At 31.2% G+C, this 26,388-nt stretch overlaps 2 protein-coding genes across 3 annotated transcripts; one reads left to right on the top strand and one right to left on the bottom strand.

Moving 5' to 3' along the window:
• The first annotated feature begins 8,076 nt into the window (after positions 1–8,076).
• Positions 8,077–14,082, top strand: LOC100803214 (protein unc-13 homolog). 2 transcript variants are annotated; one of them, XM_003517598.5, is made up of 5 exons: positions 8,077–8,805; positions 10,505–11,365; positions 11,781–12,236; positions 12,434–12,623; positions 12,714–14,082. In XM_003517598.5, exons 1-5 carry the CDS (start codon positions 8,389–8,391, stop codon positions 13,640–13,642), a joined length of 2,853 nt encoding a protein of 950 aa, XP_003517646.1. In that variant the 5' UTR covers positions 8,077–8,388; the 3' UTR covers positions 13,643–14,082. The 2 variants fall into 2 exon arrangements, with proteins under 2 accessions (XP_003517646.1, XP_014620619.1); XM_014765133.2 differs by having other exon boundaries at positions 8,672–8,805; positions 10,486–11,365.
• A 3,001-nt stretch (positions 14,083–17,083) lies between these two features.
• On the bottom strand, positions 17,084–25,732 carry LOC100805873 (dolichyl-diphosphooligosaccharide--protein glycosyltransferase subunit STT3A). Its single transcript, XM_003516773.5, has 23 exons — positions 25,503–25,732; positions 24,697–24,759; positions 24,445–24,500; positions 24,260–24,331; positions 23,997–24,102; positions 23,861–23,911; positions 23,455–23,550; positions 23,166–23,225; positions 22,962–23,075; positions 22,723–22,809; positions 21,129–21,232; positions 20,941–21,036; positions 20,569–20,689; positions 20,395–20,475; positions 20,182–20,313; positions 19,853–20,080; positions 19,379–19,522; positions 18,382–18,568; positions 18,212–18,309; positions 17,986–18,065; positions 17,803–17,890; positions 17,397–17,486; positions 17,084–17,297 (listed from the first exon to the last, which is right to left on the bottom strand). Exons 1-23 carry the CDS (start codon positions 25,626–25,628, stop codon positions 17,241–17,243), a joined length of 2,337 nt encoding a protein of 778 aa, XP_003516821.1. The 5' UTR covers positions 25,629–25,732; the 3' UTR covers positions 17,084–17,240.
• Positions 25,733–26,388: the final 656 nt, after the last annotated feature.

Raw genomic sequence — 26,388 nt, 5'->3', positions numbered from 1 at the left:
TAGTACAAAGTTTTTGACGGCACGCGCATGTGTTTTATGTCGTTGAGTATGTCTTCAATCACACATGAGTAGAAAGATTGGCTTATGTATGGACGCGGATATTGGACACACATAAAGCGGGAATGTACAAGTATACCAAAATATATATAGTTTAAAAATATGTTTTCCTTATAATATATATAGATATCTATAGATAGTCATTCACATATAGTTAGATATATAGATGGACCTGTACATTCGTCGACATCAAAACGAGAGCCAGGTAAGCTCCTCCCCATCCACAAAAGAAAATTTGGATCAAATTATCTAGTACCGATAAATAATAGCACCATGGGAATCTCACCAAGACATTTTGAAATTTAAAAGTCTTTTCTAGAGAAGAACTAGGGTGTTGAGGAAACAAATAGGTGGGAAAAAAAAAAGGTGAGTGTGTTTGGTAAGGAGAGAAAAATAAAAGTGTAGGTTACTTTCTCACTATTTATCACAGATTATATTCCAATTCACCAATATGTTTATTTATTTTCATTCTATTTTTTTAAAACCAAACACATTTGTTTTTATTTTATTTCACACATATTTACATTCATCTTTCCCATTTTCATTTTTCACACTATTTATCACATATTCCAATTCACCAATATGTTTATTTATTTTCATTCTATTTTTTTAAAACCAAACACATTTTTTTAATTTTATTTCACACATATTTACATTCATCTTTCCTATTTTCATTTATCTTATTTTTCAATCCTAATTAACGAACCCTTAAAGACATGTATCTATATTTTATATATAGAAATAGATTATGATAAAAAAGAAGTTTTAACATAGCATTTTTAATGTTATTAATGTAGTATTTATATACATATAAAAAATGTTTTTATATAATATATATTACTAACTATTGTATTTATTAAATATACAATAGTATCAATTAAATATAATAAATACAAAGTATTAATGTAACACTTATAAATGTGGTATATATAAAGAAGTTTTAGTGCAATACTTAATGTTATTAATTAATTTAGTATTTACGTAAATACAAAGAAAGGGTATTTTTATATAATATTAATTATTTTATTATTAAATACAATATATATCTATTAAATATAATAAATATAAAGTAATTAATGTAGTATTTAATTCTATTAATGTAGTATTAATTAATGTAGAAGTTTGGCTTTTTTTTTTTTGCTGAATATGTAGTGTGTGTGTATCCTGTTCAAACCATCTGTCACATTTGAAAAGAAAAATAAGTCATAAGTGTGATTTTAATTTTTAATGTAATATTAATTAATTTTTAAATTAATATTTATAATAAGTTTCATTTTAGTTTTTTTAATGTAATACTAATAATAATTTAGTTTTATAAAACTATCGTTTTTTAATTTATTTATTAATTTTTGTTGATCTATATAAAATAACTTAAAACCACACTTATTTTGAGACATAATGAGTATATAAAAATACATTTTTCACATATATTATATTTAATAAATATAATACTAACTTTGTCCCAAAATAATTATAAGTGCTGCGTTTTGAAAAAAAACTGTTCCAAAATTAATGTTGTATTAGTTTTATAATGTAATATAAACTGTTTTTTCACTATAATATTAGTTTTTTTAATGTAATATTAATATTAAGATTAATTTTTTAAAATTATCATTCTCTTTCATATATTTATTAGTTTTTTATTTGTGTCAAATAATTTAACACAACACTTATTTTGATAGGGAAGGAAATATATGTTTATTAAATGTATTAGTTTTCATCATATAAATCTATATGTTAAAAAATGTTATTAAATAAAAATTTATTATCTATGTGCATGAAAATATTAACTATTTTCTTATCGTTTAAATTTTTTAACAAAAAATATTTGAAGTAAATTTTTTATGATACTAATTGTTATATTTATTAAATATAATATATACATATATAATATTTTCAATAATATTAAATATTATATTTATGATATAAATAGATAAATATAAAATATAAATAAACCTCCCAGATCTAGAGTCTAGTTTATTATGATGATAGATTATTCAAAAAAAATTCTTTAGACTTAATAGTTACTATTAGTAAGAATTATTATAGTATTCAGGCAGCTAACTTAATCAGTGAATGTTAGAATTAAAATTAAAATGATTTACTTTTCTTCTCATTTTATGCATTAAAATGTATGATTTTGTATTATAACTCATAAACATGTTTTTTCAATTCCAAATCAAACAATATATATATATATATATAAAGCAAGAGAGATATTTTAAGAGAATTTCGTTATCAAATGTTTTCTCAACAATTTTTTGTCAAACACTTACAACTCTATGGAGAGTTCATCTAGGAATTTCAAATTATATTATCATTTCTAAAAAAGAGAAATTTCTAAAAAGGAGAACAATCTTTCTGTTCATATCAGAAAGTTAGTTGTAATCACATATTGGTTGTTTCTTGAATTATGAGTTTTATGAACGCAAGGAAAAGAAATTCCTTGGGTTTTTAAAAGTTGTAAAAAAGATTTTTTACAAAGTTATTGCTTGAGGACTAGACATAGACACGAGAAGTGACCAAACCAGTATAAATCGAGTTTGCATTTCTCTTTTTCCCTTATCTGAGTTATTTTATTGCAATTTACTTTGTCTTGCACATTTAATTAAAAGAACATTCTTCAATTGATTGATTTTTTTTCTCCTGGATTCTAAAGTCTATCATTTAAAGAGGGATCAAAGTTTGTTAATGGAAAAATTTAAAAACTTAATTCACTTCCCCTTAAGTTATTGAGACCACTTATCCAATATTTATTACTTAAATTTTAATAAACATATATTAATAGCTATGTCAATAAATATATAAATATATTTTATATATACACTTGTGATGAATTTAAATTTTTTAAAATTATAATATATAATATTTAGTAAATATATAGAATAAGTTATTGTTGATTTAAATTTTTTTATTGAACAATTAATCAATTAAAATTATACATGTGTATGTTTCTTAATAATAAAATATATTTGTATGAATTGATTTAAATTTTACTTTGCAAATTAAAAAAACATAGTGACTTTTTATTAGTTGTTTTACAAAAATTTGCTTTTAACAAAATTTATTATATTTTAAAATATATCTTTAATCGAATATTTTTTACTTTTTTACTTTCATCAACAAAAAATATATCATATCAATTTATATGATTCTTATATATTATAATTGATTTAATTGTTTTTATTGAAAATAAAAACAAAATAAAACAAATATAAAATATGCATGAATTAAATTATTTAGTGAGAATAAATATAGAGACAAAACGTGACATATCTCATAGAATAAAATATAAAATATTATATCTATATATATTTATATATATATATATATATATATATTATATTAGTTATTTCTTATAAATTTAAAACATATAGATATGATAATGATCTTGAATACATGGTGATCAAGTATTATCTACATTGGGTTTCTCCTCTTCAGAAGAATGGTTGCCGTAAAAAAAAAAATTATGAGATTATTTTCTAATTATTATTTTTAACTTGGATTAATTATTTCCGTGTCAAATATGGCCTTAATGTTATATTTTAATCAGCAGCCTTGTTACCCGTGTTAAATTATATTAAAGTTTATTTTAATTTATTTATTTCCCTTTTAAATCATATTTTATTACCAGTATTAAATTATATTTTAATTAAATTTATTGCCTTTTTAAAACATATTTTATTTATTACACCTTATCGATATAACCTGACCCTTTTCAATTATAAAAGAGGTGTTCTTCCTTCTATTTTTCACAACAAGAAATCTCTTCTCTCTTCTCTTTTTGTGTTTTTCTATTCTTCTGCGTATCACGTTGAGTTGCTCTTCAGTTTGTTGGTTCGTAATATTCTTTACCCTCCAGAAACAACATAGAATATATATATATATATATATATATGCTTGCATGCATGACTATAGTTTCCGTGAGAAATTTTCGTCTAAATTTATGCCTTCATAATTAGCATTTTTAGTTTTGTCATTTTCTGTACTTCATTAAAAAAAATTGTACGTGTAAAAATCACTACGTGCACTTATTTAGTTTGTCCTTTTCCTAACGAATTTTCATAACCAAAATTTTCAACAGCAGAAGCAGTTTCAGATGGATAATAAGGATGGTAAAAAGAGAACAAACAGTGAGGTAAATTAAAGGGTCCTTTTCTCTAAGGTGTTGTGATTTTCTAACAGTTTCTTTTACTGTTCAATTCTTGACTCACTTGTGCTAATTCTTGCCCACAGGCCGAAAAGAGATATAATGATCTGATCAAAGAGAAGACTCGTGCCCTGAAGGCAACCATGAAAAAATGGGATGCCCTGCTAGCTGAATCCAGCTCTTCTGAAAATAACAATGAAGATAGTAAAGAAAAGAAGTAGCTGTGCAGAAAAGAAAATAAGAATATGTCTCTGCTGAAATTAATCTTGTTTATGTTTTTAATTCCTATGATATATTTTAGATACAAATTAGGATATTATTCTTATTATTTATATTTGGATGTTAGCAGTTTGATTTTAAGGTTAAGATAATTCTAATATTTAAATTTTTTATTACAATTTTGTTATTTATACAGTGATCATGCATGCATGAATCGTCACGCGTTTGTTTTCTCTTTTTTCTTTCTGGTTCAAAGTAAGGCTTGGGGTTGTAACATCAACTGCAATCATGTTTTAATGAGATATCAACTCATTCTTTACCAACTGGACCATCTTCTTTTGGGCTTTAGTTACTCCATTAACAAACAAAAGTTTCCTTCTAATAAAAATAAAGCGTTAGTATAAATATTACCAAACTATAAATATTTGTTATACTATTTTATGATGCAGTGCAAATTATCATATTCTCCCCTTTTTACTCAATTAATTTGAATTTTTTTATTACAGTTTTATCATAATATTTTCAGAATCATATTTTGAGCTTATTTGGACTTACGAGATTTTCTAGTTACCGTTTTAAACTTGGAATATTTTTCGTGTTAATGGGTTTAATGTCATATTTTGATCTTTTTTTATTATCGAATTTAAATTGTATTATAGTTTATTTAATTGACTTTTTAGATATTATATTAATTGATTTTATTGCCTCTTTAATTTAAACATATTAACTAACGATTGTTTACTGTTAATTATTTTAACAACTTCATTACACTTTACGGAAATTAATTATCTGACCCTTTTCGAACTATAAAAGAAGTTTTCTTTCTTCTGCACCTAGAAATCTATTTTCTTTCTCTTTTTGGTTGTAACTTCTAATGTGTTACCTAAAATGTGTTCCTTCCTATGAAGTGTCTAAAAAATATGAGGAGCATTAACATGTGTAAATGACACCTTTCTATCATAGCAACACACATCTTGTGATTCATTGCAAGAAACTTAAGAAAGATTGTTTGCAGCGATATTATTTGCATTACAAAAATTGAATTTATTTACATTAAAATTGTATAGTTTAATTTAATTAAGAAAAATATTTTAGCCAAGATTTATTGAGTTTTTTTAACATGCATTTATATTTTTTTTCTCTGAGTTTTGAAATTAAAATAGTAAATATTATTTGCATTGAGATGGTAATTTTGCAAAATATATAAATTATGCTTAAAAACTTATATGATGAAACCATATTGGCATAAAATATTTTATGTTGGCTAAAATAATAAATATTTTTTTTTACGGCAACCATTCTTCTGAAGAGGAGAAACCCAATGTAGATAATACTTGATCACCATGTATTCAAGATCATTATCATATCTATATGTTTTAAATTTATAAGAAATAACTAATATAATATATATATATATATATATATATATATATATATATATATATATATATATAAATATAAATATATATATATATATATATATATATATATATATATATATATATATATATATATATATATATATATATATATAGATAGATAGATATAATATTTTATATTTTATTCTATGAGATATGTCACGTTTTGTCTCTATATTTATTCTCACTAAATAATTTAATTCATGCATATTTTATATTTGTTTTATTTTGTTTTTATTTTCAATAAAAACAATTAAATCAATTATAATACATAAGAATCGTATAAATTGATATGATATTTTTTTTTTATGAAAGTAAAAAAGTAAAAAATATTCGATTAAAGATATATTTTAAAATATAATAAATTTTGTTAAAAGTAAATTTTTGTAAAATAACTAATAAAAAGTCACTATGTTTTTTTTTAATTTGCAAGTAAAATTTAAATCAATTCATACAAATATATTTTATTATTAAGAAACATACACATGTATAATTTTAATTGATTAATTGTCTAATAAAAAAATTTAAATCAACAATAACTTATTCTACATATTTACTAAATATTATATATTATAATTTTAAAAAATTTAAATTCATGACAAGTGTATATATAAAATGTATTTATATATTTATTGACACACATCTAGTGATTCATTGTAAAACAATCATAGCAACATGTACATGTACTCGGATTAGCTAGACAATTTAAATTTGACTATTCTTACACTTTTGAAAATTTTGAGCACAATTATGTGTTTGTTGGAATCTATATTGTAACTTTGCATCATTTTAAAAAAGTAACATTATATTTAATTTAGAACAAAAATAATATGGATTTTCTATTTTACAAAAAACTTATATATAAAATATTTTTCTCATGTCTACATTGACATAGAGAAGTATTTATTAGTTAATTTTTACTATTTGAAATTCAAAGAGAAGTCAAAATGCATTATTTAGATAAACGGTCTAAAATGAGTCAAAACACGATTAAAATTAAAACTACTAAAAAAATAGGATAATCAATGGTTAATTATGTTTTCATAGTTGTGATGATAAGGTAATAATAAAATTAACATAAAACAGTATTAAAGACAATCATTATGCAGACAATCATTATGCCTTCACTATTAATCATGTCCATAGATTGACCATGTAACATTTCTACTTCCATAGTATTTGTATTGTTTTCTGATTGAAAAAGATATACATTTAGTATCAGTAAAGTAAATGACTGTAAATATGTAATATTATAAGATAGTGTGTGATAATAAGTATTGTACTAACTTGGGGTAATGTCACTAACAGTTAGTTAGCTGGTCAAGAATAGATGTTGATCTTATTGTACTTGTATTATTTGACATGTGATGAGTAATATTATTTGTGGTTTCTTTACAACTTGCTCATGTTTAGATAATTTATTTATTTTATCTTTATTTCATGATCATTGTTTGTCTTTCATTTCTTGTATTTTGCTTCCATCTTTATAGTTGTTGTGGTGATTGTTTACTATTTAAATTTTTCATGTTTAGAAAATGCATGTTTAAAGTTTGTATCATTGTACAAATAAGTAAACCATGCATCTTTTACTCCAATCGATTTTTGTGCCTACTCTAGGCTAATGTTGTGAACTCTTTTTGCTAATACTTCATTATAATATTGGTGAGGTTTCTGGAATGTTTGTGATGATAGTACATATTAATATATTTTCTCTAAAATATATGCATAAAATAAGTAATATTTTTCTGAACTTATTATTTATGTATTAATTAATTGTTTATTAGAAATTATATATTAAATTAAAATAATTATAAAAAAAGAAAAAAATTCCAACCTCTATTAATTGAATTCTGAATCTATCCCTAAGAAAATTTAAGACCGAAAAGAGACATCAAATTAAAAATTATTATTTCTTCCATTCCATAATATAAAAAAATTATTTTAAAATAATTATCATTTTAAGTTTTAAATAAATTAATAATAATTTAAGATTAACTTAATATAATTAATACTTTCTTTCATTTATTTATTCTTAATGTAAAATAACTATGACAATTATTATTTTGGAGGGAGTATTAATCACAATTCACATTAGAGATCAATCATGATTTTTATGATAGATATTTTCCACCTTTTAACATAAAAAAGAAATCAATAATAGAAACAGGGTGATCTTATCATATCCAGCAAGTTAAATCATTAAAAAAAATAGATAAGCATATGTCTCAACCGAAAAGTCGCAATTTAGTTTTCCCCTTTATTCCCTTGTGATGTCCACACTCCACACTCTACATTACAACCACCGCCACCACGACGCTCTCTCTCTCCTCCTTCAACTTCTACGACGACGCTCTCTCTCTCTCTCCTCTCTCACTCTGGTCTGGTGTGGCCCACCCTGCTATCTTCAAAGTCAAGCAAGAATAACTAACAGACAGACACAAACTAAACACTTTCTCTGACACCAAAATCCCCACTTCACGCGCTTCAAAAAAGTTTCAAACTTGCCCAACCCCACATCAATTTTCTTATCTGGGTCAGCGAGCAATGTCCGCAAAGAGGCACAATCAAAGCGCCGGCATGCCGGTTCACTCGGTTGAGGATCTTCCCGGAGCTCCGTTCGGCGACGCGGGTTCGAGTTTCTCCGAATCGGAGCTCCGGGAGACGGCCTACGAGATCCTCGTGGGGGCGTGCCGGAGTTCGGGGCCGAAGCCGCTGACTTTCATATCGCAGTCGGAGAGGGGGGATCGGGATAGGGCGGCGCCGGCGCCGTCGTTGCACCGGTCGCTGACTTCGACGGCGGCGAGCAAGGTGAAGAGGGCGCTGGGGCTCAAAACGTCGTCGTCGAGGGGAAGCAGCAAGCGCGCCGCGACGACGGGGGAGTTGGTGAGAGTGCAGATGAGGATTTCGGAGCAGAGTGATACCAGAATTAGAAGAGCACTGCTCAGAATTGCTGCAGGCCAGGTTTGAAGTTTCGTTGGACTTTGGCTAATTACGAAATTTAAGAGTTTAATTTATACGCACCAATAGCTTAAATTTTTTTTACACGGTCATCCAATCAGAATTCAGATATGACTTATCGAGAAATATAACTAACTTATTGAATTTGCATTTAGTCTGTTGTGATTGGAGGACCGTGTAAGTGTATACACTGATTACTCTAAAATTTAAGGAGTTATTAAAAGTTGGAAATTTGGAAAGAAGAAAAAAATATAGTAGCAGTGAGAAATGGTTTGGAGTGTGCTTTTTCAAATTTTAAGGTTGGGGTGTTCAATTTGGGCTCGTCAATTGATTTTTGCTTAAGTACTTGCCTTGCGGTTGAAGTTTTGTGCATCTTTATTTTTTACCCGATTCAGATTTTCCAAATGAGTGAATGACACTTTGTTTGACTTATTTTGACTAACAGAATGTGTTAAAATTGGATGGAATGTTTTACTTTAGTTTCAAGCAATGATATAAGTCGTTTGCTTTCGATAGCTTTGTGACTTGTGTTAAACCTGATGACAAAAATGTAGTGTTCATCACTAGTTGTTGCTCATGATGGGTAGAAAAAATGCTTGATGCATCCTATCTTCGGTGTCTAATAATGTCTGGTGACATAGCTAAGTCTTTATTTGTAAGTAGTGGATACCATTCCATATAGCAGCTTTTCAAAAAGCGCTGATTTGATTCAAAGTCATTGATTGCACTGATCTAGCTGCAAGGTCTTATTTCTAAATTCTAATCATGCTTGCTCTCAATGCCAAGGATTGTAGCCGTGGGAAGTCTGTATCTGTCATGATCACAAAGAGATTAGTATTTAATTGTATCTCAGACACTAGTCGTGAGGAATGATTGGCAATGAATAATCTATTTTTTTCCATCAGGCTTAGCTCATGTTGTAAAGCTATCATAAACAACAGTTAGTTGTTGAGTTATGAAAAACATTCCATCCAATTTTAATGGATTTGATTACTGAAGGTTAACAAGATGGAGTATAATTTTATATGTAAATCCAGGTGAAGTGTCATTTCATGCAATCTCTAGAGACATTAATGTAATTACTCTGCTATAAAATTGAAATTATTTAATAAAAAATTATTGGGCTGGCCCAATTTTACTCCAAAGTTAATGAACAGGCCCAAGTCAGCCATAATGTGATTTAGCTTACTGCTTACCTGATTTTCAGCCCTATGTGTACTTTATTAATATGTCAGATAATTAATGTGATTAATCATGATTTCAAATTGCTGACCACTGGGCTATTGCTTTTCTTTATAAAAAGAATTTATAATTGCAAAAGTGAAAAAAAATGTGGCTACTGTCCACATGACAGTTGCTGCAACACCCACAGTTACAGTAATCAAACCATAACACAACTGCAACTGTAATTTAGAACTATATGAAGATAATGACAGGAAGCTAATAAACATGAACTATCATTGATTGCATATAGTATTATTATTGTAACTGTATTTCACTTTTTTTATTTTTTGTTTGGTGACCATTAAGTGGGATATATTTCCTACCCTTACAAAAGGGTTAATTTCACTTCATTCCTTTCTCTATTAGTTGGATTGAAACATGTGGACCAAAATGTGAAGTTTGAACATCTGCATTATGATTCCTTCTTACATCTGTTTAATCACAATCATAACTGACTAGGTCTCTGTTCATGAAATAGCTTGGAAAACGCATGGAGTCAGTGGTTCTTCCACTAGAGCTGATACAACTGTTCAGGAGTTTAGATTTTCCCACTCAACAAGAGTATGAGGCTTGGTTGAGGAGAAATTTGAAGGTTCTTGAAGCAGGACTCCTCTTGCATCCTCACCTTCCCTTAGATAAGTCGGACCCTTCTGCACAGAGCCTCCAGCACATAATCCACAGAGCATTTGAGAAACCCATGGATATTGGAAAGAACGGTGAATCAATGCAAACCTTTCGAACTGTTGTTATGTCTCTTGCTTGCAGATCATCTGATGGGTCTATTTCTGAGACATGCCATTGGGCTGATGGTTTTCCACTGAACCTCTGGATCTACCAAACTCTTTTAGAAGCTTGTTTTGATCTTCATGCAGAATCTTCTGTGATAGAAGAGGTTGATGAGGTCTTAGAACTCATTAAGAAGACCTGGGTTATGCTTGGAATCAATGAGATGCTGCATAATATTTGTTTCGCATGGATCTTATTTCATCGGTATGTTGTCACTGGCCAAGTGGAGAATGACCTTCTGTTTGCATCCAGTAATCTATTGGCAGAAGTTGGGAAAGATACTGGAGGCTCAAAAGATCCTATTTACTCAAAAATTTTGAGGAACACGTTGAGTTTGATATTAAGTTGGGCAGAGAAAGGTCTCCTAGCATACCATCATACTTTCCATAATGGTAATATTGAATCAATGGAAAGTGTTGTTTCTCTTGCAGTATTATCAGCAAAGATATTAGAAGATATCTCTCATGACTACAATCGGAAGAAAAAAGATGATGTGGACTACACTAGAGTTGATAATTATATTAGATCATCTTTGCGTGCTGTTTTCATTCAGGCAAGTTCCTTCATTCAAGCTCCCTTTAATATGAATACTCTCTTTTAGATGGTGCAGATATATGACAAATTGTGACATGTTTGTATATGGTATACTTTTGATATCACTGACTGAAGCTGGATGAAATCAGCTGCTTTGCTCTGACAGTATTGACTTCTAAAAATACTTTTGCTCAACTTTTCCTTTGTGTTTAGAAAGTTGGTATTAGTTCTTTTTTATGCATTGCAAGAGCTTAGGACTTCTGTAATGTGTGAGGATAATTTATAAGCTAAAACTTCTTTCTGCTCCTGCTATGTTTAATGTGTCAACGTTCTCCATTTGGATTTTCATTTTTATATACTTTACTTTACAAAGCTAATTTTCTAATGTGGTTGCATCAGTATGACCTAATTCTTTTTAATCTCCTTTACCACAGAAATTGGAGAAACTGGATCTCAGCAAGCATCCATCTAGAAAACAGAATAAAGCCTTTCCCATTCTTTCTGTCCTTGCACGAGATATTATTGAACTGGCTATTAATGAGAAAGCAATATTTAGTCCCAAACTTAAGAGATGGCATCCTCTTGCTACTGGTGTTGCTGTTGCTACCCTCCATGTGTGTTATGGAAATGAGTTGAAGAAGTATGTTAAGGGTATTAATGAGTTGACACCTGATGCTATAGAAGTGCTGATAGCTGCTGACAAATTGGAGAAAGATCTGGTGCAGATAGCAGTGGAAGATTCTGTTGACAGTGAAGATGGTGGAAAATCCATTATAAGGGAGATGCAACCTTACGAGGCTGAAGCTGTTATTGCTACCCTGGTTAAGTCATGGATAAATATTAGAGTAGATAGATTGGGGGAATGGGTTGACAGAAATGTGCGACAAGAGGTATGCCAGAACTTGTAGTCCTTAATTTAATCAAGTTAACATAGTATTTTTTTTTTCTTTCTATCAAACAAATATCTCTTTCTCTTTATTTTTTAAGATCTTTTAAAATATTTGTAAGATACTACCATTACTTTGTTGGTAGTTGGCAACTTTAAAAGTGTTAATTTAATTTTTAACTTCACCATTGCATTCTATAGGTATGGAATCCTGGGGAAAATAAAGAGGGTTTTGCTCCTTCTGCTGTTGAAGTTCTACGAATCATAGATGACACTCTGGAGGCTTTCTTTCTGTTACCTATACCCATGCATGCAGATTTGCTTCCTGAATTGATGTCTGGTCTCGACAAATCTCTGCAACAGTACATTTTGAAAGCCACATCTGGCTGTGGTACATATTTATTACATAGCATTTGGTTTACCAAGTTAGTTAGTTATTCAATCATTGTGTGACCAGGATTTCCCTTTTTTTTATCTGTAGGTAGCCGTAGTAGCTTCATCCCAACTTTGCCTGCATTGACTAGGTGTTCAACAACATCAAAAACTGGTGTATTTAAGAAAAAAGAAAAGTCACAAGTGACTCAGAGGAGGAAAGCCCATGTCGGAACCACTATTGGAGACAACTCAATTGATATAACCCAGATGTGTGTTCGCATCAATACTATGCAGCGCATTCGCATGGAATTAGGGGTTTTGGAAAAGAGGATAGTTGCCAATCTCAGCAGTTCTAGATCCACTAATGCGGATATAGCAAATGGGGTGAGCTTGAAGTTCAAGCTTTCCGCATCTGCTGCTGTGGAAGGCATCCATCAACTCTGCGAGTGCATAGCATACAAAATCGTTTTCCATGAACTCTGGCATGTTATTTGGGATGGCCTTTATGTTGGAGAAGTTGCATCTGCTAGGATTGAGCCTTTTCTTCAGGAGCTTGAGCAATACTTGGAGATTGTATCATCTACAGTGCATGATAAAGTTAGAACACGTGTAATTGTTAAAGTAATGCAGGCTTCTTTTGATGGGTTTCTGTTGGTTTTGTTAGCCGGAGGTCCATCACGTGCTTTCTCTCTGCAAGATTCTGTTATTATAGAGGAAGATTTCAAGTTTCTGACTGGCTTGTTCTGGTCCAATGGAGATGGATTGCCAGCTGAATTGATAGAAAAGCATTCTACCACTGTCAAAGGTGTACTTCCCTTGTTTCGTGCTGATACTGAGCACATAATTCAGCAGTTCAGTCAACTTACTATGGAAATGTACGGTTCTACAGCCAAATCCCGGCTTCCATTGCCTCCAACAGCAGATCAATGGAGTCCAACAGAACCGAACACACTTTTGCGAGTCTTGTGTAATAGGAATGATGAGGCAGCTGCAAAGTTCCTTAAGAAGAATTACAACTTACCTAAGAAGCTCTAACAATTGACAAGTAACCACTACTCTGATATGCCACGCCTTTCCACCCAATATAAATTTGAAGTTTGTTCGTTATGTGTTGTGAAACCCTGGCCTAGTTTTTGAGGATGTGATTCAGGTAAAGGTGGTACGGTATGCATTATACACTTACTGATCAACTCTAGGAAATATGATGCTTTATCATCAATAATGCTCAAAAGTATAAATTGTACAGGAGTGATTCTTTTGCCTTTGCTAATTTGTTGGCTTGTTTTCAGCTCGTGCCAAAACACAATCACTGACACCATGGTAATACAGAGAAGTATTTACAATTAGTTATTATTTGTTTTTATAATTTCAAAATTAATGGTCTATTTATTTGTGCTGCATTGTAATTTCCCCCCACAAACTACTTCAGCTTGATCTTGATCTTGTAAATGAAATGAAATTATTTATTTGTGCAACTTTGTTAATCTTAGAGGCATTGCTTGAATAAGCCATTTATTTTAGCCTAAAATGCACTTTTAGTTCCCTTATTTTCACAATATGTAATTTTGATCCCCAATTTTAAATTGAAATATTTAATCCCTCTGTTTTAAAAAAAAATTCCTTTAAATGTTCTTTATGCCCGCCTTCTCAAACCCAACTCCATAGTCACCACCAAGCTTGCCTCCGGCGAAGTCATTGGCATCATGGACGCCATCTCCAGTGAGGGTGATTACTCCACACCCAATTACCTTCCTCCATATAAACATAGAGAAATTGTGAAACATTCCATAATCTAAATTTCAACAATTATAAACATTCCAGAACCTCAATTTCAACATCGCAAGTCAAACATTGTCAACCCAATATCGCTGGTTCTTGGCGAGAAATTACGATTAATAAATTAATGATTTTATTTTTTGACAGGTTGAACCTCAACAAAATTAGCAGGTTCATTTTTTAGTCAAAGAAGGAGAAATGAAAATGTTCAAGCCTAAGGTTTCGAAACTTCACCATAACCTCTCTCCAGCTTCTTCTCACGTTTCATGTCTTTGCAATAATGGAGGTTTCGAAACCTTGCCGAGGTTCCACTTTCCTCACCCTAATGGCGAGTTTGCATTATATTCTGTCATCTCTCATCGCGACGCATTACATTCTATATTTTCTTGGGTTTTCTTTTGTGTTGCAAACGGTTTTCACTGTTTGGGTTGTGGGGATTTAGAGATAGATGGAAGGGAAAGGAGGATGGGAACAAAGGAGATGTTCAAGAAACAGAGGTGGGAACAATGCTGAGAAAATTGGATGATGAAGGATGCTGCCAAGAAGATTAATTGAAAAGGATTGGAGAGTAATTTTATTTAGACTTAAATATCAACATCATGAATAAAGGAAGTAAATATCTCAATTTTAAGACGGAAGGATTAAAATTACAAAATCTAAAAATTAGAAGGAGGATCAAAATTATATTTCAACCTTTATTTAAAGACTAAATAATTTATTTTATACTAATAAAGAAACAATTTATTCTATTAACGTGAACAATCCAATTACGAATGCCGAAAAAGTGACAAAAGAAGAATGCTAGGTATTTTTTCAATTACCCAAAAATCCAGCTATAAATTATCATTAATATTTTTTTTAGGTAAGCAAATTACCATTAGTATTGACAGCAAAAAATGTGGTGCTTCGGGCTTGATACTCATTGCTGAGATTAAAAAGTTGATTCATTCTGGTTGGCAAATCTATATTATCCTTATGTGTATAGGGAGGTCAATTCTTGCACTGATGTTTTTGCTAATATGGCTTGTAGTTTGGGTGGGGATCCTATGATTTCTTAGCATTGTCCACCTTGTGTGAGCAGCTTGCTCCATGCTGATTTATTAGGAGTTTCTACTCCTAGGTTTATCTCTTTGTAGTTTCCTTTGTGCATTGTTCTAAAACTTTGTGCATGGGAGTTTTTCCTTATATATATATATTTTTTAAAAAAACTTAAAGGCAGTAACAGTTACATTTATATTTTTTTTTTAAATCATTGTGCTTATTTTTAATCCTTTAGATAAATCATTTTGTTATTAATGAGGATCATCAGAGTACAAGGTGTACCCATAAACAACCCATGAGAATATTATCAATAAATCATTTTGCTGGTGGGCATATTAATCCTTTTTTTAAAAATAAATTTTGATATTAATGAGGATATGGAAACCCCTCTTCCTAAAGAGTATACAAAACCCCTCTTCCTCACCCTAAGTCACTTCCCAGACTTGTTTTTCACTGATTCTATAATATCCATAACCTGCATATCCTTGTTGTTAAACATCATACCATTCTGAACCTCCAATACTCATACCACCATGAACCATGTTACCTGCAACCCTTCTCCATCAATGCCTGGACCTCTTAACAATCCCATGAAATGTTGAAATTGTGCTTCCACCTAATTACGCAATGATGTGTAACATCCCAACCACCTTAGACATACAAAAAACAATGAGCATTCATGAAACAGATTATTTGTTGACTCCATTTCCTTTTGACATCCTACACACCAAGCCTTGTCTATGGATAATAATATCTCCTATGTCATAAATTATCTTTCCTAGGGATTATGTTCTTTATCAATTTCCATGTGAACATAGTCACCAACAGTATAAACCCCCAATGTATCATCCATCCATGTTCATCTGTCATTCTTGTCTCGTCGTACGTGCCCACATTTTCCTACTCCATAATTAAGAAAGTCCATCCACTCTACTTCACATCTCTCCTCCATGACCAAGTCCACCATATCGTCTTTATTGCATTTCAATACTAAAGATAAGATCTTAACCATTCAGTTAAAAGTATATACTTCCAAAATTTTCGTTTGATCATTCTGCTCAAGAGTAACAAATAATGCCAACAAAATCTATTTTATGCCAATAGCATTAGTTGTGTACATGTATACATGAATCACACACTAAGAATTAAAGTCACATACTAAAAGAAATGAAAACTGAACCAAAAGGAAATCATTTTTAGCCATTTTCTTTTCAAGACAGTTTTGATAAAGTAATCTTCGAACAAATGCTAAGGAAAGAATCTATACTAAATTTTACTACTAACATGCATTTAAATTAAAACATTCAAACATAAATCACAATACCTCAAAAAAAAAATTAACCAAAATTAATTTTACAAAATCAATTTCATTCAAATTTTACCAGGGCTTAATCAAAACACTAAATTTAAACTAGACCGCTAAAACAAGACAAACAATCTTTTGATGCTATTAAATTTGAACCATTCTAAACGGGCAAATATTTGAGTAGTTATCTTTTTAATCATTAACGAGCAGTAGCAAATAGCAATTACCTTTATCTTAAAAAAAATATTTTTAATCCTTATACCGAGGGTACATGAACAGAAAATTATCAAATCATTTTGCTGAAACGCATTTCAATCATAAAAATGAGATCTTAAACATTCAGTCAAAATATATAGTTTCAAAATTTTTTGTTTCATCATTCATTACTCAAGAAAGTAACTAATAATGCCGGCAAAATCCCTATCATGGCAATTGCATTAGTCGTATACATGTATACATGAAACGCAGCTAAGAAATAAAGTCACCTACTAAAAGAAACGAAAATCTAAACTAAAAGGGGTTCCGTTTTAATCCTTTTCTTTTCGAGGTAGTTTTTGAGCTTGCTTTCTGCAAAACATGGAAACAAGTGATCAGTTATGGCTAGGTTAAACGATATCCAATACTAAGAAGGAATATCTAAGTCATATAAAACAATCATATACGTACAGATTTTGATTTTTTAATCTTTCCTCGAATCCGGTTCTTTGGTGGTTTCAACTTGTAAATCCGAACCATCCAATGGTGAGTTGTGAACACCTGAATGCATTAGTAAGGAAACACATGGTAGATTAGTAAGGAACAAAGCAGAATAACACTATCAAAACACATACACATGGTAACAATTAAAAGATGTAGTTCATTCTAAATAAAAAATAAATAAATTATTTAAGGAAACTGTTATCATACATTCATACTGGTTATCCATATTACTTATTGTAGAGCATCCACCAAAATTAATGCAATTCATTAATGCATCCACCAAAATTAATTTCAGGATCATAACAGAGAAACTACACTGCAAGACAGTTCCTAATAGAATTATTTAATACATGACCAAGTTAAACAATCTGACCTCCTCAAAATGCGTAAGTTTGAAATATTTCTTCCCAATTTCAGTCCGCCTCACTCTATCGAAAGCTTTACCATCAGTCTCCACAAATCTGGAGCAATAACAGGGTAAGGGGAGTTAGCTAGCATAACAGTGGAAAACTGGAATTTTTCGAGTATTAACAATAAATTTTACAGAAAACCTGACCTGTAATATGAAAGTTTATACATGAGGCAGTTTAGCATTGTTGGTGTGGCCATGGAATCAATCCGATATTGACCGTCCCTCTTTTAAAATTTGAAGAGAAAAAAAGGTGTTAACACTCCTCAAAAGCTGATTATTACTGAAGGAAGCTAGAGTATCATCTGTTCTCCAAAATAAAATATCAGTCATGATATAACATTGAACAGCCCATATTACTCGTTTAACTTACTAAATAATCTGGTTCCTTTATGTGAGGGAATACACCCCCTCCAATACGAACCATCCACAAGAACTTATTGATATCATCACTGGGATAGCCAACCAGTCCTGTTAATAATTATAGTATCAAATCAGAACAGGGTGACTTAAGATAATCCCGATAAGGAGAAAGAAGCTAACCTCCAAAGACAACAAGAACATATTTGACATCCAATGAGTGGAAAATTTCCCAAGCTGCCTTCTCTGGGGAAGACATGGCAGTACCAACAGTAGCAATATGTGTGTTATTCCAGGTATTATTATCAACAATGACAGTTCGGTTAGCCATGGCAGTTGTCTGGTAGCCATAGTCCCACCAAGAAGCCACCTACAAGAAATTTTATGTGTCAATATCTCAACATTTATAATGTGTTTTAACCAGCATTTATTTGTTCTTCATTTGGGGTAAGAAAAATAATCTTAAGGAGAAAATAATTTAGGAACTTAAATTAAATCCATAAAATTTATAATTAATAATTTAGAAACATTACCCACTAAAGTGGTTAATCAAATCAATATTCAGTTTATGCATTAACCAAAATTTGAATATATATTACATACTAAGGGGATAATACTTAATATGCCTACTTCAGAACTTTCTTCCCTGGAGTTGAGTTCATAAATTACAATTTTCACATAATCCCTTTTGACAATATGAAGCATTAACGAATGATTTTAAGTAACTTCTCACCAAATTTCTACTGATTGAAAAAAATGGCAAAGGAACCAAACATGTTCAGGGGACCAAATAATTCTTACAAGGAACAGACTATGCCCCAAGTTAATTTATAACATTAGTTAAATCACCTCAAGTCTCAATTGAATTTCACCCATAATATCAAACTACTGAAAATAGTCAATTTTCATTACCAGCAGCCTCAATGGATTTAATTTCGAAACATGATGTAAATTTCAGGAATTAGTATAAAACACAGGAAATAATGCAAGCTAACTATCACCATTAATTCCAAGTTCCAACAATATTTTTCAGAAAGAATATCAGTAATTAGCCTAAATTCTGAACTTGTGAGAGAAAAAGGCGAAGATAATCAAAGTTGGCAACATCGGTAAAAAAGTTGTGCCCAAGACACCACAGATGCATTTCAGCAGAGAAATAATGAAATCCCATAGAACTTACTTTATCATCTATTTCTGTATTATGACTCAGCCAAGCATAAGCCTCTCTAAAATCGTCAAAAACATGAAGTCCATCATGTGAATGTGATGTTAGAACAATAGAAGGGGCTGAATAAGCTTCTGCTGCTGCCCATACACTATGAACCTACATGAGAGATCAAGATAGTGAGGAACTTATTTATAACATACACAGTAGCATGAAAGGGCATTATTGTTCAGAAAGAAAAAAAAAATCAATATAGGAAGACATCATACTTCTAATTCAGTATTAATCAGCAGAATCCTACAATTTTTAACTATAAAGAGACTAGGGGTTTATTTAAAAAAGTAAATTGTAAAATAATACTAATAAAATATATTATATATCTTATTTAAATACAAAGGGAGAAATAAAATTGTAAACTCCTAGTGGAAAAAAACCAAACAACTTGTATCAAATAAATAATCTTAACTGAAATTGTGGTTAGGAAATTACCACATAGAAGGCACCTAGCAACACAAGCAAGACAATAGCAATGATGGATGTTTCCAGAGGTAAAACCAAAAGCCTTTTCTTAATTTGTGACTTGCTCGGAGGCTTTTCCACAGGTTCCTTTTCCTTCTTCTTGCTCTTCTTTGAGGTTCGTTCCTTTGATGTGTCCTCACTTTTATCAGACTTCATCGAATCATTTGTCACAACACTTTCAGAACTGGCTTCCCCTGCCTTGATAGTCAAAAGTACAATTTGAACAAAGAAACTCATAAAGTGACCAGAAGAACATGATCTAATGCCAAAACCGGTGATGATTAAAAAATAATGCTTACATCAACGTGAGAATGACCCAATAGGCTGGGCAACTGCAACTTAATAGATCTTGTGAAAACATCAAAAGCCTGAGAAAGAGCAATCCCAGACAAGATACATGCTGCTGGAGCAAGTACAAGCATCAAGCGAACCTGATATTCAGCAGGATTATGTCCTCAATAAAATAATAAAAATGCAATAGTAAGAAAAACCTCCTCCATTATTATTCTTACCATGACTCCAGAAAAGTATACCGACGTAACAATATAAAGTACCACAAAGGAGCTTGCATCAGATAGGGGAGAAAAGCATGCCTACAGTAGGTAAGCACCGCCACAATTTAGTTTATATAGAATATGACAAGAAAAAACAGCTAATCTTATTCTTTATAATAAAAAATAACTCACAATAATGCCAGCTGGAACGAGGAATGCCAAGACATTGATATCCATAAAGTATGAAGGCCAAGTAGGTGGCTGATGCTCACTAACACTAGCAATGATTGGTATATACTTGCTTGCATAAGTACTGTTACACAACAAACAAATTAAGTACTTAGGATTGGACCCAAATCATAAAAAGAAAATAATTTCACTAACAAAAAGAAAGGTAAACTTCAAAGACACTTCTTTGGGCTATATTAGGTAAAATACCCTAGTTATTATAAAATTGAATGACCAACAATCACCTTAATCACAGAATATCATTTTAGGTGAAAAATTTATTTTAACATCTTTTTTAAGAATTTGAATGATAAATATTGAAAACACAACACTTACGGATCAAGCAGACTTAAACTTCTTCCACTCCATCCTTTTGTTGGGCTTGAAGCTACCAATGCTACAAGTACTGCCACCATTGCACAACACACTGCACTGCAAAATAAACAAGAAAAGCACAGGTACTAGTTTAATATCTACTTGCAATGTTTTGAATAGTCAAATAAGCTAATCAAAGAGACACCCACAGGCCAACAGAAACAACTAGTGCCACAGCTACTTTGAACATTTTTGGTGAAAGAATTCCTTTGATATAGTGCACAAGAGCCACTACATGGATGATAATGAAAACCTGCACAAGAAAAATTAGGTAGGTTTCAGTGAAGCTAATAAGGGGGATATAAAGAGAAGGAAAGAGGAAAAATACAAAAAGAAAAATGATTGCATATGCTCAAATGAGTTGAATTGATTAAAAATGAATGAGTATATAATCAGTGCTAAATAATGATGAAGTCCAAACATTTCGAAAATAAATACCTCCTTCCCATATCTTTTGATGTTTTAGCTTTCTATTTTTTCCAAAACATTTTATGTTTTAGAATTTCAAGTCTAATTAATGCATTTTTCTCAAATATACCCTCATTTAATACCCACTACTGGTGGAGCAAGTATCAAAGATCAAGGTATTAAATAAGGACATTTTAGTCCAAATATTTCTTAATCTGTGCGCAATAATAACCTTAAACATCAAAAGATCTGGAAAGGAGGTAGTAGCATTTATATAATAATATAATTAGATTAGACGATTAAATTTAAAAGCTTCACGATATTTGCAGAAGTTATGAATTACAATGTTAACAAGATAGTAAAAATAATTATATTATAATATTCCCCATATATAAATGGCATTATAAATTATTGTTAAATTAAACAGCTTCAAAGATTTACTTGAATGGAAATGAAATTAACTTAACTATACTTTAATGAAAAGGCATTGTATCCATTCACAACTTAGTCATGTCTCATCTAATGTCTACAATTTCCTGTGTCTCAACTGGATGGGTCATCATCATTGTGGAACATGTGACCCCTATTATACTTTTTCCTTAATTTTCTACCCTTGCCAATACACTTTGAAGGTTCAACTAATTCAGCTTCTGTCCTGATGTAGTAAGGAGTTCAAGGTTCAATTGTAGTTTGAGTTTTTTATTTTCATAAGTTTTTTTCTTTTCCACAAAAAATAAAAGTACTGAAAAGCAATGTAAACAAGGCATATTTTGATCCATATAGTAGCACCCATTGATGAAAAGATGATAGCTCAGTCACAAGTGAAGTTAATCATATGGCCTTTCTGAAATTTTGGTTAACAAAGCATAGTAGCATTGTTTGATCCATATAGGTCAGCTCACCTAGGGAATGAGCTTTTGTTGTATTAAAAGGAGTCATAAGTTAACCATGATATAGAAGTATAGTTTTATTTACTTAACAAAGTGATTTATAATGTACATTAATCTTATGCAAAATTTTCGGTTATCTCAACAAAAGATATCAACTTCTAAGTTCATAAGCAGATTTTCAGAATACTGACTTGCTAAAGAACTATTTAAACTCTATATTGACATATCAGGACATAATTTCTCCCTCCATAGAAACAAAAGAAAAACAAAGAATATTCAGTTAACTATTTTATCATTATCATTGTTATTTTCTTATAACAATTCCACTGAAAATAAAGCTTTCACAAGAAAAGGTGTGCAATAATAATATTAGGCTAAAATGTGCTCTTGGTCACTTATCTTTAAGGAAAAATCAACTTAATTCAAAAACAAGGGGGAAACTCACCAGAAATGATGCAAAATGCTCTGATGTCATTACAGCATTAAACCCAACCACAGGCACCAAGGCAGCCAACAATGTTCCCAATACAACCTGCATTCAGAAAATCAAGTGCACATTTCAAATTACAGCTTACAGTATCAAGCCCAAGTTATGTACTATGTGCATTTCAACTTTCCAATTGAAAAAGGCAAATGTTTTTATTTAAACTCTAACATAACTGTATGACTGAAACAGATACTTACAAGAGGTGCATATGCAATGTACAGTCGAGAAGAATAGCGACCGGTTACTATGCACAAGAGTACATGCATCGGAATAAGATTAATGATAAAAGTGTACCCTCCCCATGAGCAAACCTGAAAGATAAGAAGCGAAGATAACATAAACATAAATAAGAGGGGACAGAGGCAAAGATAACCAAGATAAATAGTATTATAAAAGCTTACCATGTAAAAGTATGCTATGGAATTCAAAGTGGCATAAAAGAGGGACCCTGTATTGAGTGTCTACATGACATGTAAAGCAAGTTAGAAACTTAAAAAGAAAATAATGCCAAGCTTAGTGATTTCTATCTACAGATGCTACTGAACTACAGTTCATACAGAATATTCAAATCACACATTGTTAGACAATGATGATAGTGAGTTCTAATAATCCTGTGGAAATTTAGAGAAACCAATGTCGTTATACATGGCCGTTCAATATAAGGAAAAGTTGCTTGCTTTTGCAGATCACCTTAATATAGAGATAGAAAGTGAATATCAAAGCAAATATAGCAACAGCTTCATTGTCGTAGCTGCCAGCCACTGATCGAGATATATATGAAGGGACCTGAAGACACAAGATTATTAAGGATTCAGGATGAATTACATATAAGAGGGACGTCAAGGACCAGCAACCAAATAATATTAGAAGAGAGTAACTATTACCAACAGTCATCATTGATTTACAAATATTCATATCAAAACGCATGGTTATTATTCAACCAGCATCTTACTTTTACTAAACATTGATTTGTTGATCATTCAAATTCAAATATAGAATGTTGAATGGCTGAGCGGATAATTTTTATCATTAACTCCATAAATGAAATGATAATAATTGTTAGGAAAATTGGAAGACAATTTGTTGAGAAACTCACCATAGCCAGAAGAACTGCTGCTGTCAAGCCAGCCCCCGCACCCTTAACCTCCTACAAAAGGAAGCGGCTGCAGCAAATTAGCAAGCACATAAACAACAGCAAAAATATACAGGCTGCAATTCTGGCATTTACAAACCTTTGTCAGAAGATAAGTTGCCCATGAAGCAAAGGCTGAGAATATAGGTGCAGTAAACACACAAACAGTTTCAACTGAGAGAGGTATGTTTAGGGAATTCAGTACCCTGAAACCAAGAAGGGAATGGTCCAAAAATATCAACCACCTTAGATAAACTGATAAACTTCAAAACAAATGCTTGCATGGATATTTAATATTAGTATAAAATGAAGAGAAAAATCACAGCATATGACAACCAACATTACTGTGTTTCAAATGCCTACCACCATAAGGTGCCTGCTGTCAACGTCAAACCAGGATAGACAGTCCCACCAATTACACGACCGAGGGGATACCTTGAAATGGAAAGGTAACACGGACATTATATCCAGAAACATTTAACAACAACCTGTTTAAACTACGCAAGTAAAGAGGAAAAACTATTTCAATATAAACACCATCAACTTACCAAGTTCGATCATCAAACCAGTTCCAGAAATCGTATATCCCATTCTTTGTCAAAAACTGAAACCAACAAAGTTGTGTCATCATTTGTGAATTTTTATGGCATTGAGATTAACAGAGTAAAATTGAACAAATGTTACAGCCATGAAAAAAGAATCCATTTTTCTATTGCCATTAACCAGCATAAGAGACTCCTCCACCATCCCAATAGTAAGACCAATAGGTGCAAAATGGTTCCATTCCAAATAGTGCTCACCTGGGTGACTCTATAGTTGAAATAAGGATCAAACTCGTGGATAACACTCTCATACTTTATAACCTGTATACAATGCATTAAAAAATGTGAAGAAGAGCAAGAGCATCTCTGGCCAACAAGTGGAAATGGATGACCTAGTACAATGCCAGAAAAAACAGAAGAAGACTAATACAAACAGAATTTTTGAGTCAGAACTTAGAAGTATTCAGTTCATAGAAATGGCCACACCATATCACCACTTTTACACAACTATTTCAACAAAATGCGAGTTTGCCCGACACTTTCATGCTTTTGAAACCATAACCAAATAACAAAAAAACCTAACCAAATGCAATTATACACATTAGAATGTCAACCAATAGGAAGACTTCAATTTATCCTCTAATCTAATATAATTCAAATCCATTTCAAGTGCATGCACATGTGAAATGACATCACAAATTACGAACATCTTATGTCACATTGCACTTCATCATTTCAGTCTAAGCATTACTCTTACACCACTGGTGCAAACGTTTTTTTTTTTTTTTCAAATCGTTGACTTATCTGCGAATGAACGAACACAGCTCGGCCAAGTCGCAGGAAAAAAAAAAAAGAAAAATCTAGACAGTTCCGGCTAAGTCACTGATATTGCAAGCTATGCTTGATGAATGAAACATACACGACGAACGTAACGAAACGGTTAAGATTGAGCAATAATCCGAGCGGCTGAATTTAGAAGCATGCAATCGTGTTAAGAAAACGAAAACTCGGAACCGGAACGAGGTTCAGGTAACCAGATCTGCGGAATGAGGAGAAATGCTTACGGAGAAGAGACGGATCGAGAAGGCCAGAACGCCGATGAGGAGAAGGATGAAGAACGCGAGGACGTTGCCGAAGGCGTGCCTGATGGAGTTGGTGGTGGTGCCGTTGTGAGCATTGGAGGCCGCCATTGACGGCCAAATTGAGCTCCGAAGAGAGAGAGAGGAAGAGAGAGAGAGTGCGTTTCTTCTGAGTCGCAGTGTGTGACTCACTGGGGTTTATATCTGTAATCTGTAGAAGTCGTTGCTGGAGCCGAGGGGGGAGCTAGGCTGTGTTAGCTTGCGGAGACTGAAAAGACGATATTGGGTCTGGTTTTGTGGTTAATGACTCAAATATCCTTTGAGTTTTGACGTGGCGAAGTTCTGTTGGGCTTGCTACATATTTTTGTCACTCTGGGTCGTGTGATTGGACGCAGACTCTCTTCTCAGGTCTTCGGACATGCTGGATTTTTTTCATTTTTAGTGCAATAACAATAAGAATTTTTAGCTATGCTATTCTTTTCTTTTTTTTGAGGAATAATTTTTAGTTATGTGAACCTACCATATTTCAAATTTTTCTCGTGAGGTTATACAAAAATAATGCGGCACTGTGCTAATTTGATTTAGTAATATAGAATAATTATTACTTTTTACATTTAAAAAATTTAAAAAAAAAACAACTATTTGAAACTGTACGAGCTATGCATTTTTTTTCTTAAATGTTATAACTGAAATAATTAATTGATTTTCATAATTCCTTTTTTTTCAATCAATTCAAGACAACTCTGTTGCAGTGTTGCATAAGACATATTTATAATTTTTTAAGAATTAAATTAATAATAAAGTCTTTTAAAATATTTTAAAGAATTTATTTATATTTTTAACATATAAAAATAATTTTTTCCAAATTTTG

This window comes from Glycine max, chromosome 1 (genome assembly GCF_000004515.6).
Source record: "Glycine max cultivar Williams 82 chromosome 1, Glycine_max_v4.0, whole genome shotgun sequence".
Classification (NCBI taxonomy): domain Eukaryota; kingdom Viridiplantae; phylum Streptophyta; class Magnoliopsida; order Fabales; family Fabaceae; genus Glycine; species Glycine max.
The sequence above is the reverse complement of the archived record's forward strand: the minus strand, read 5'-3'. Positions and strand labels throughout refer to the sequence as shown.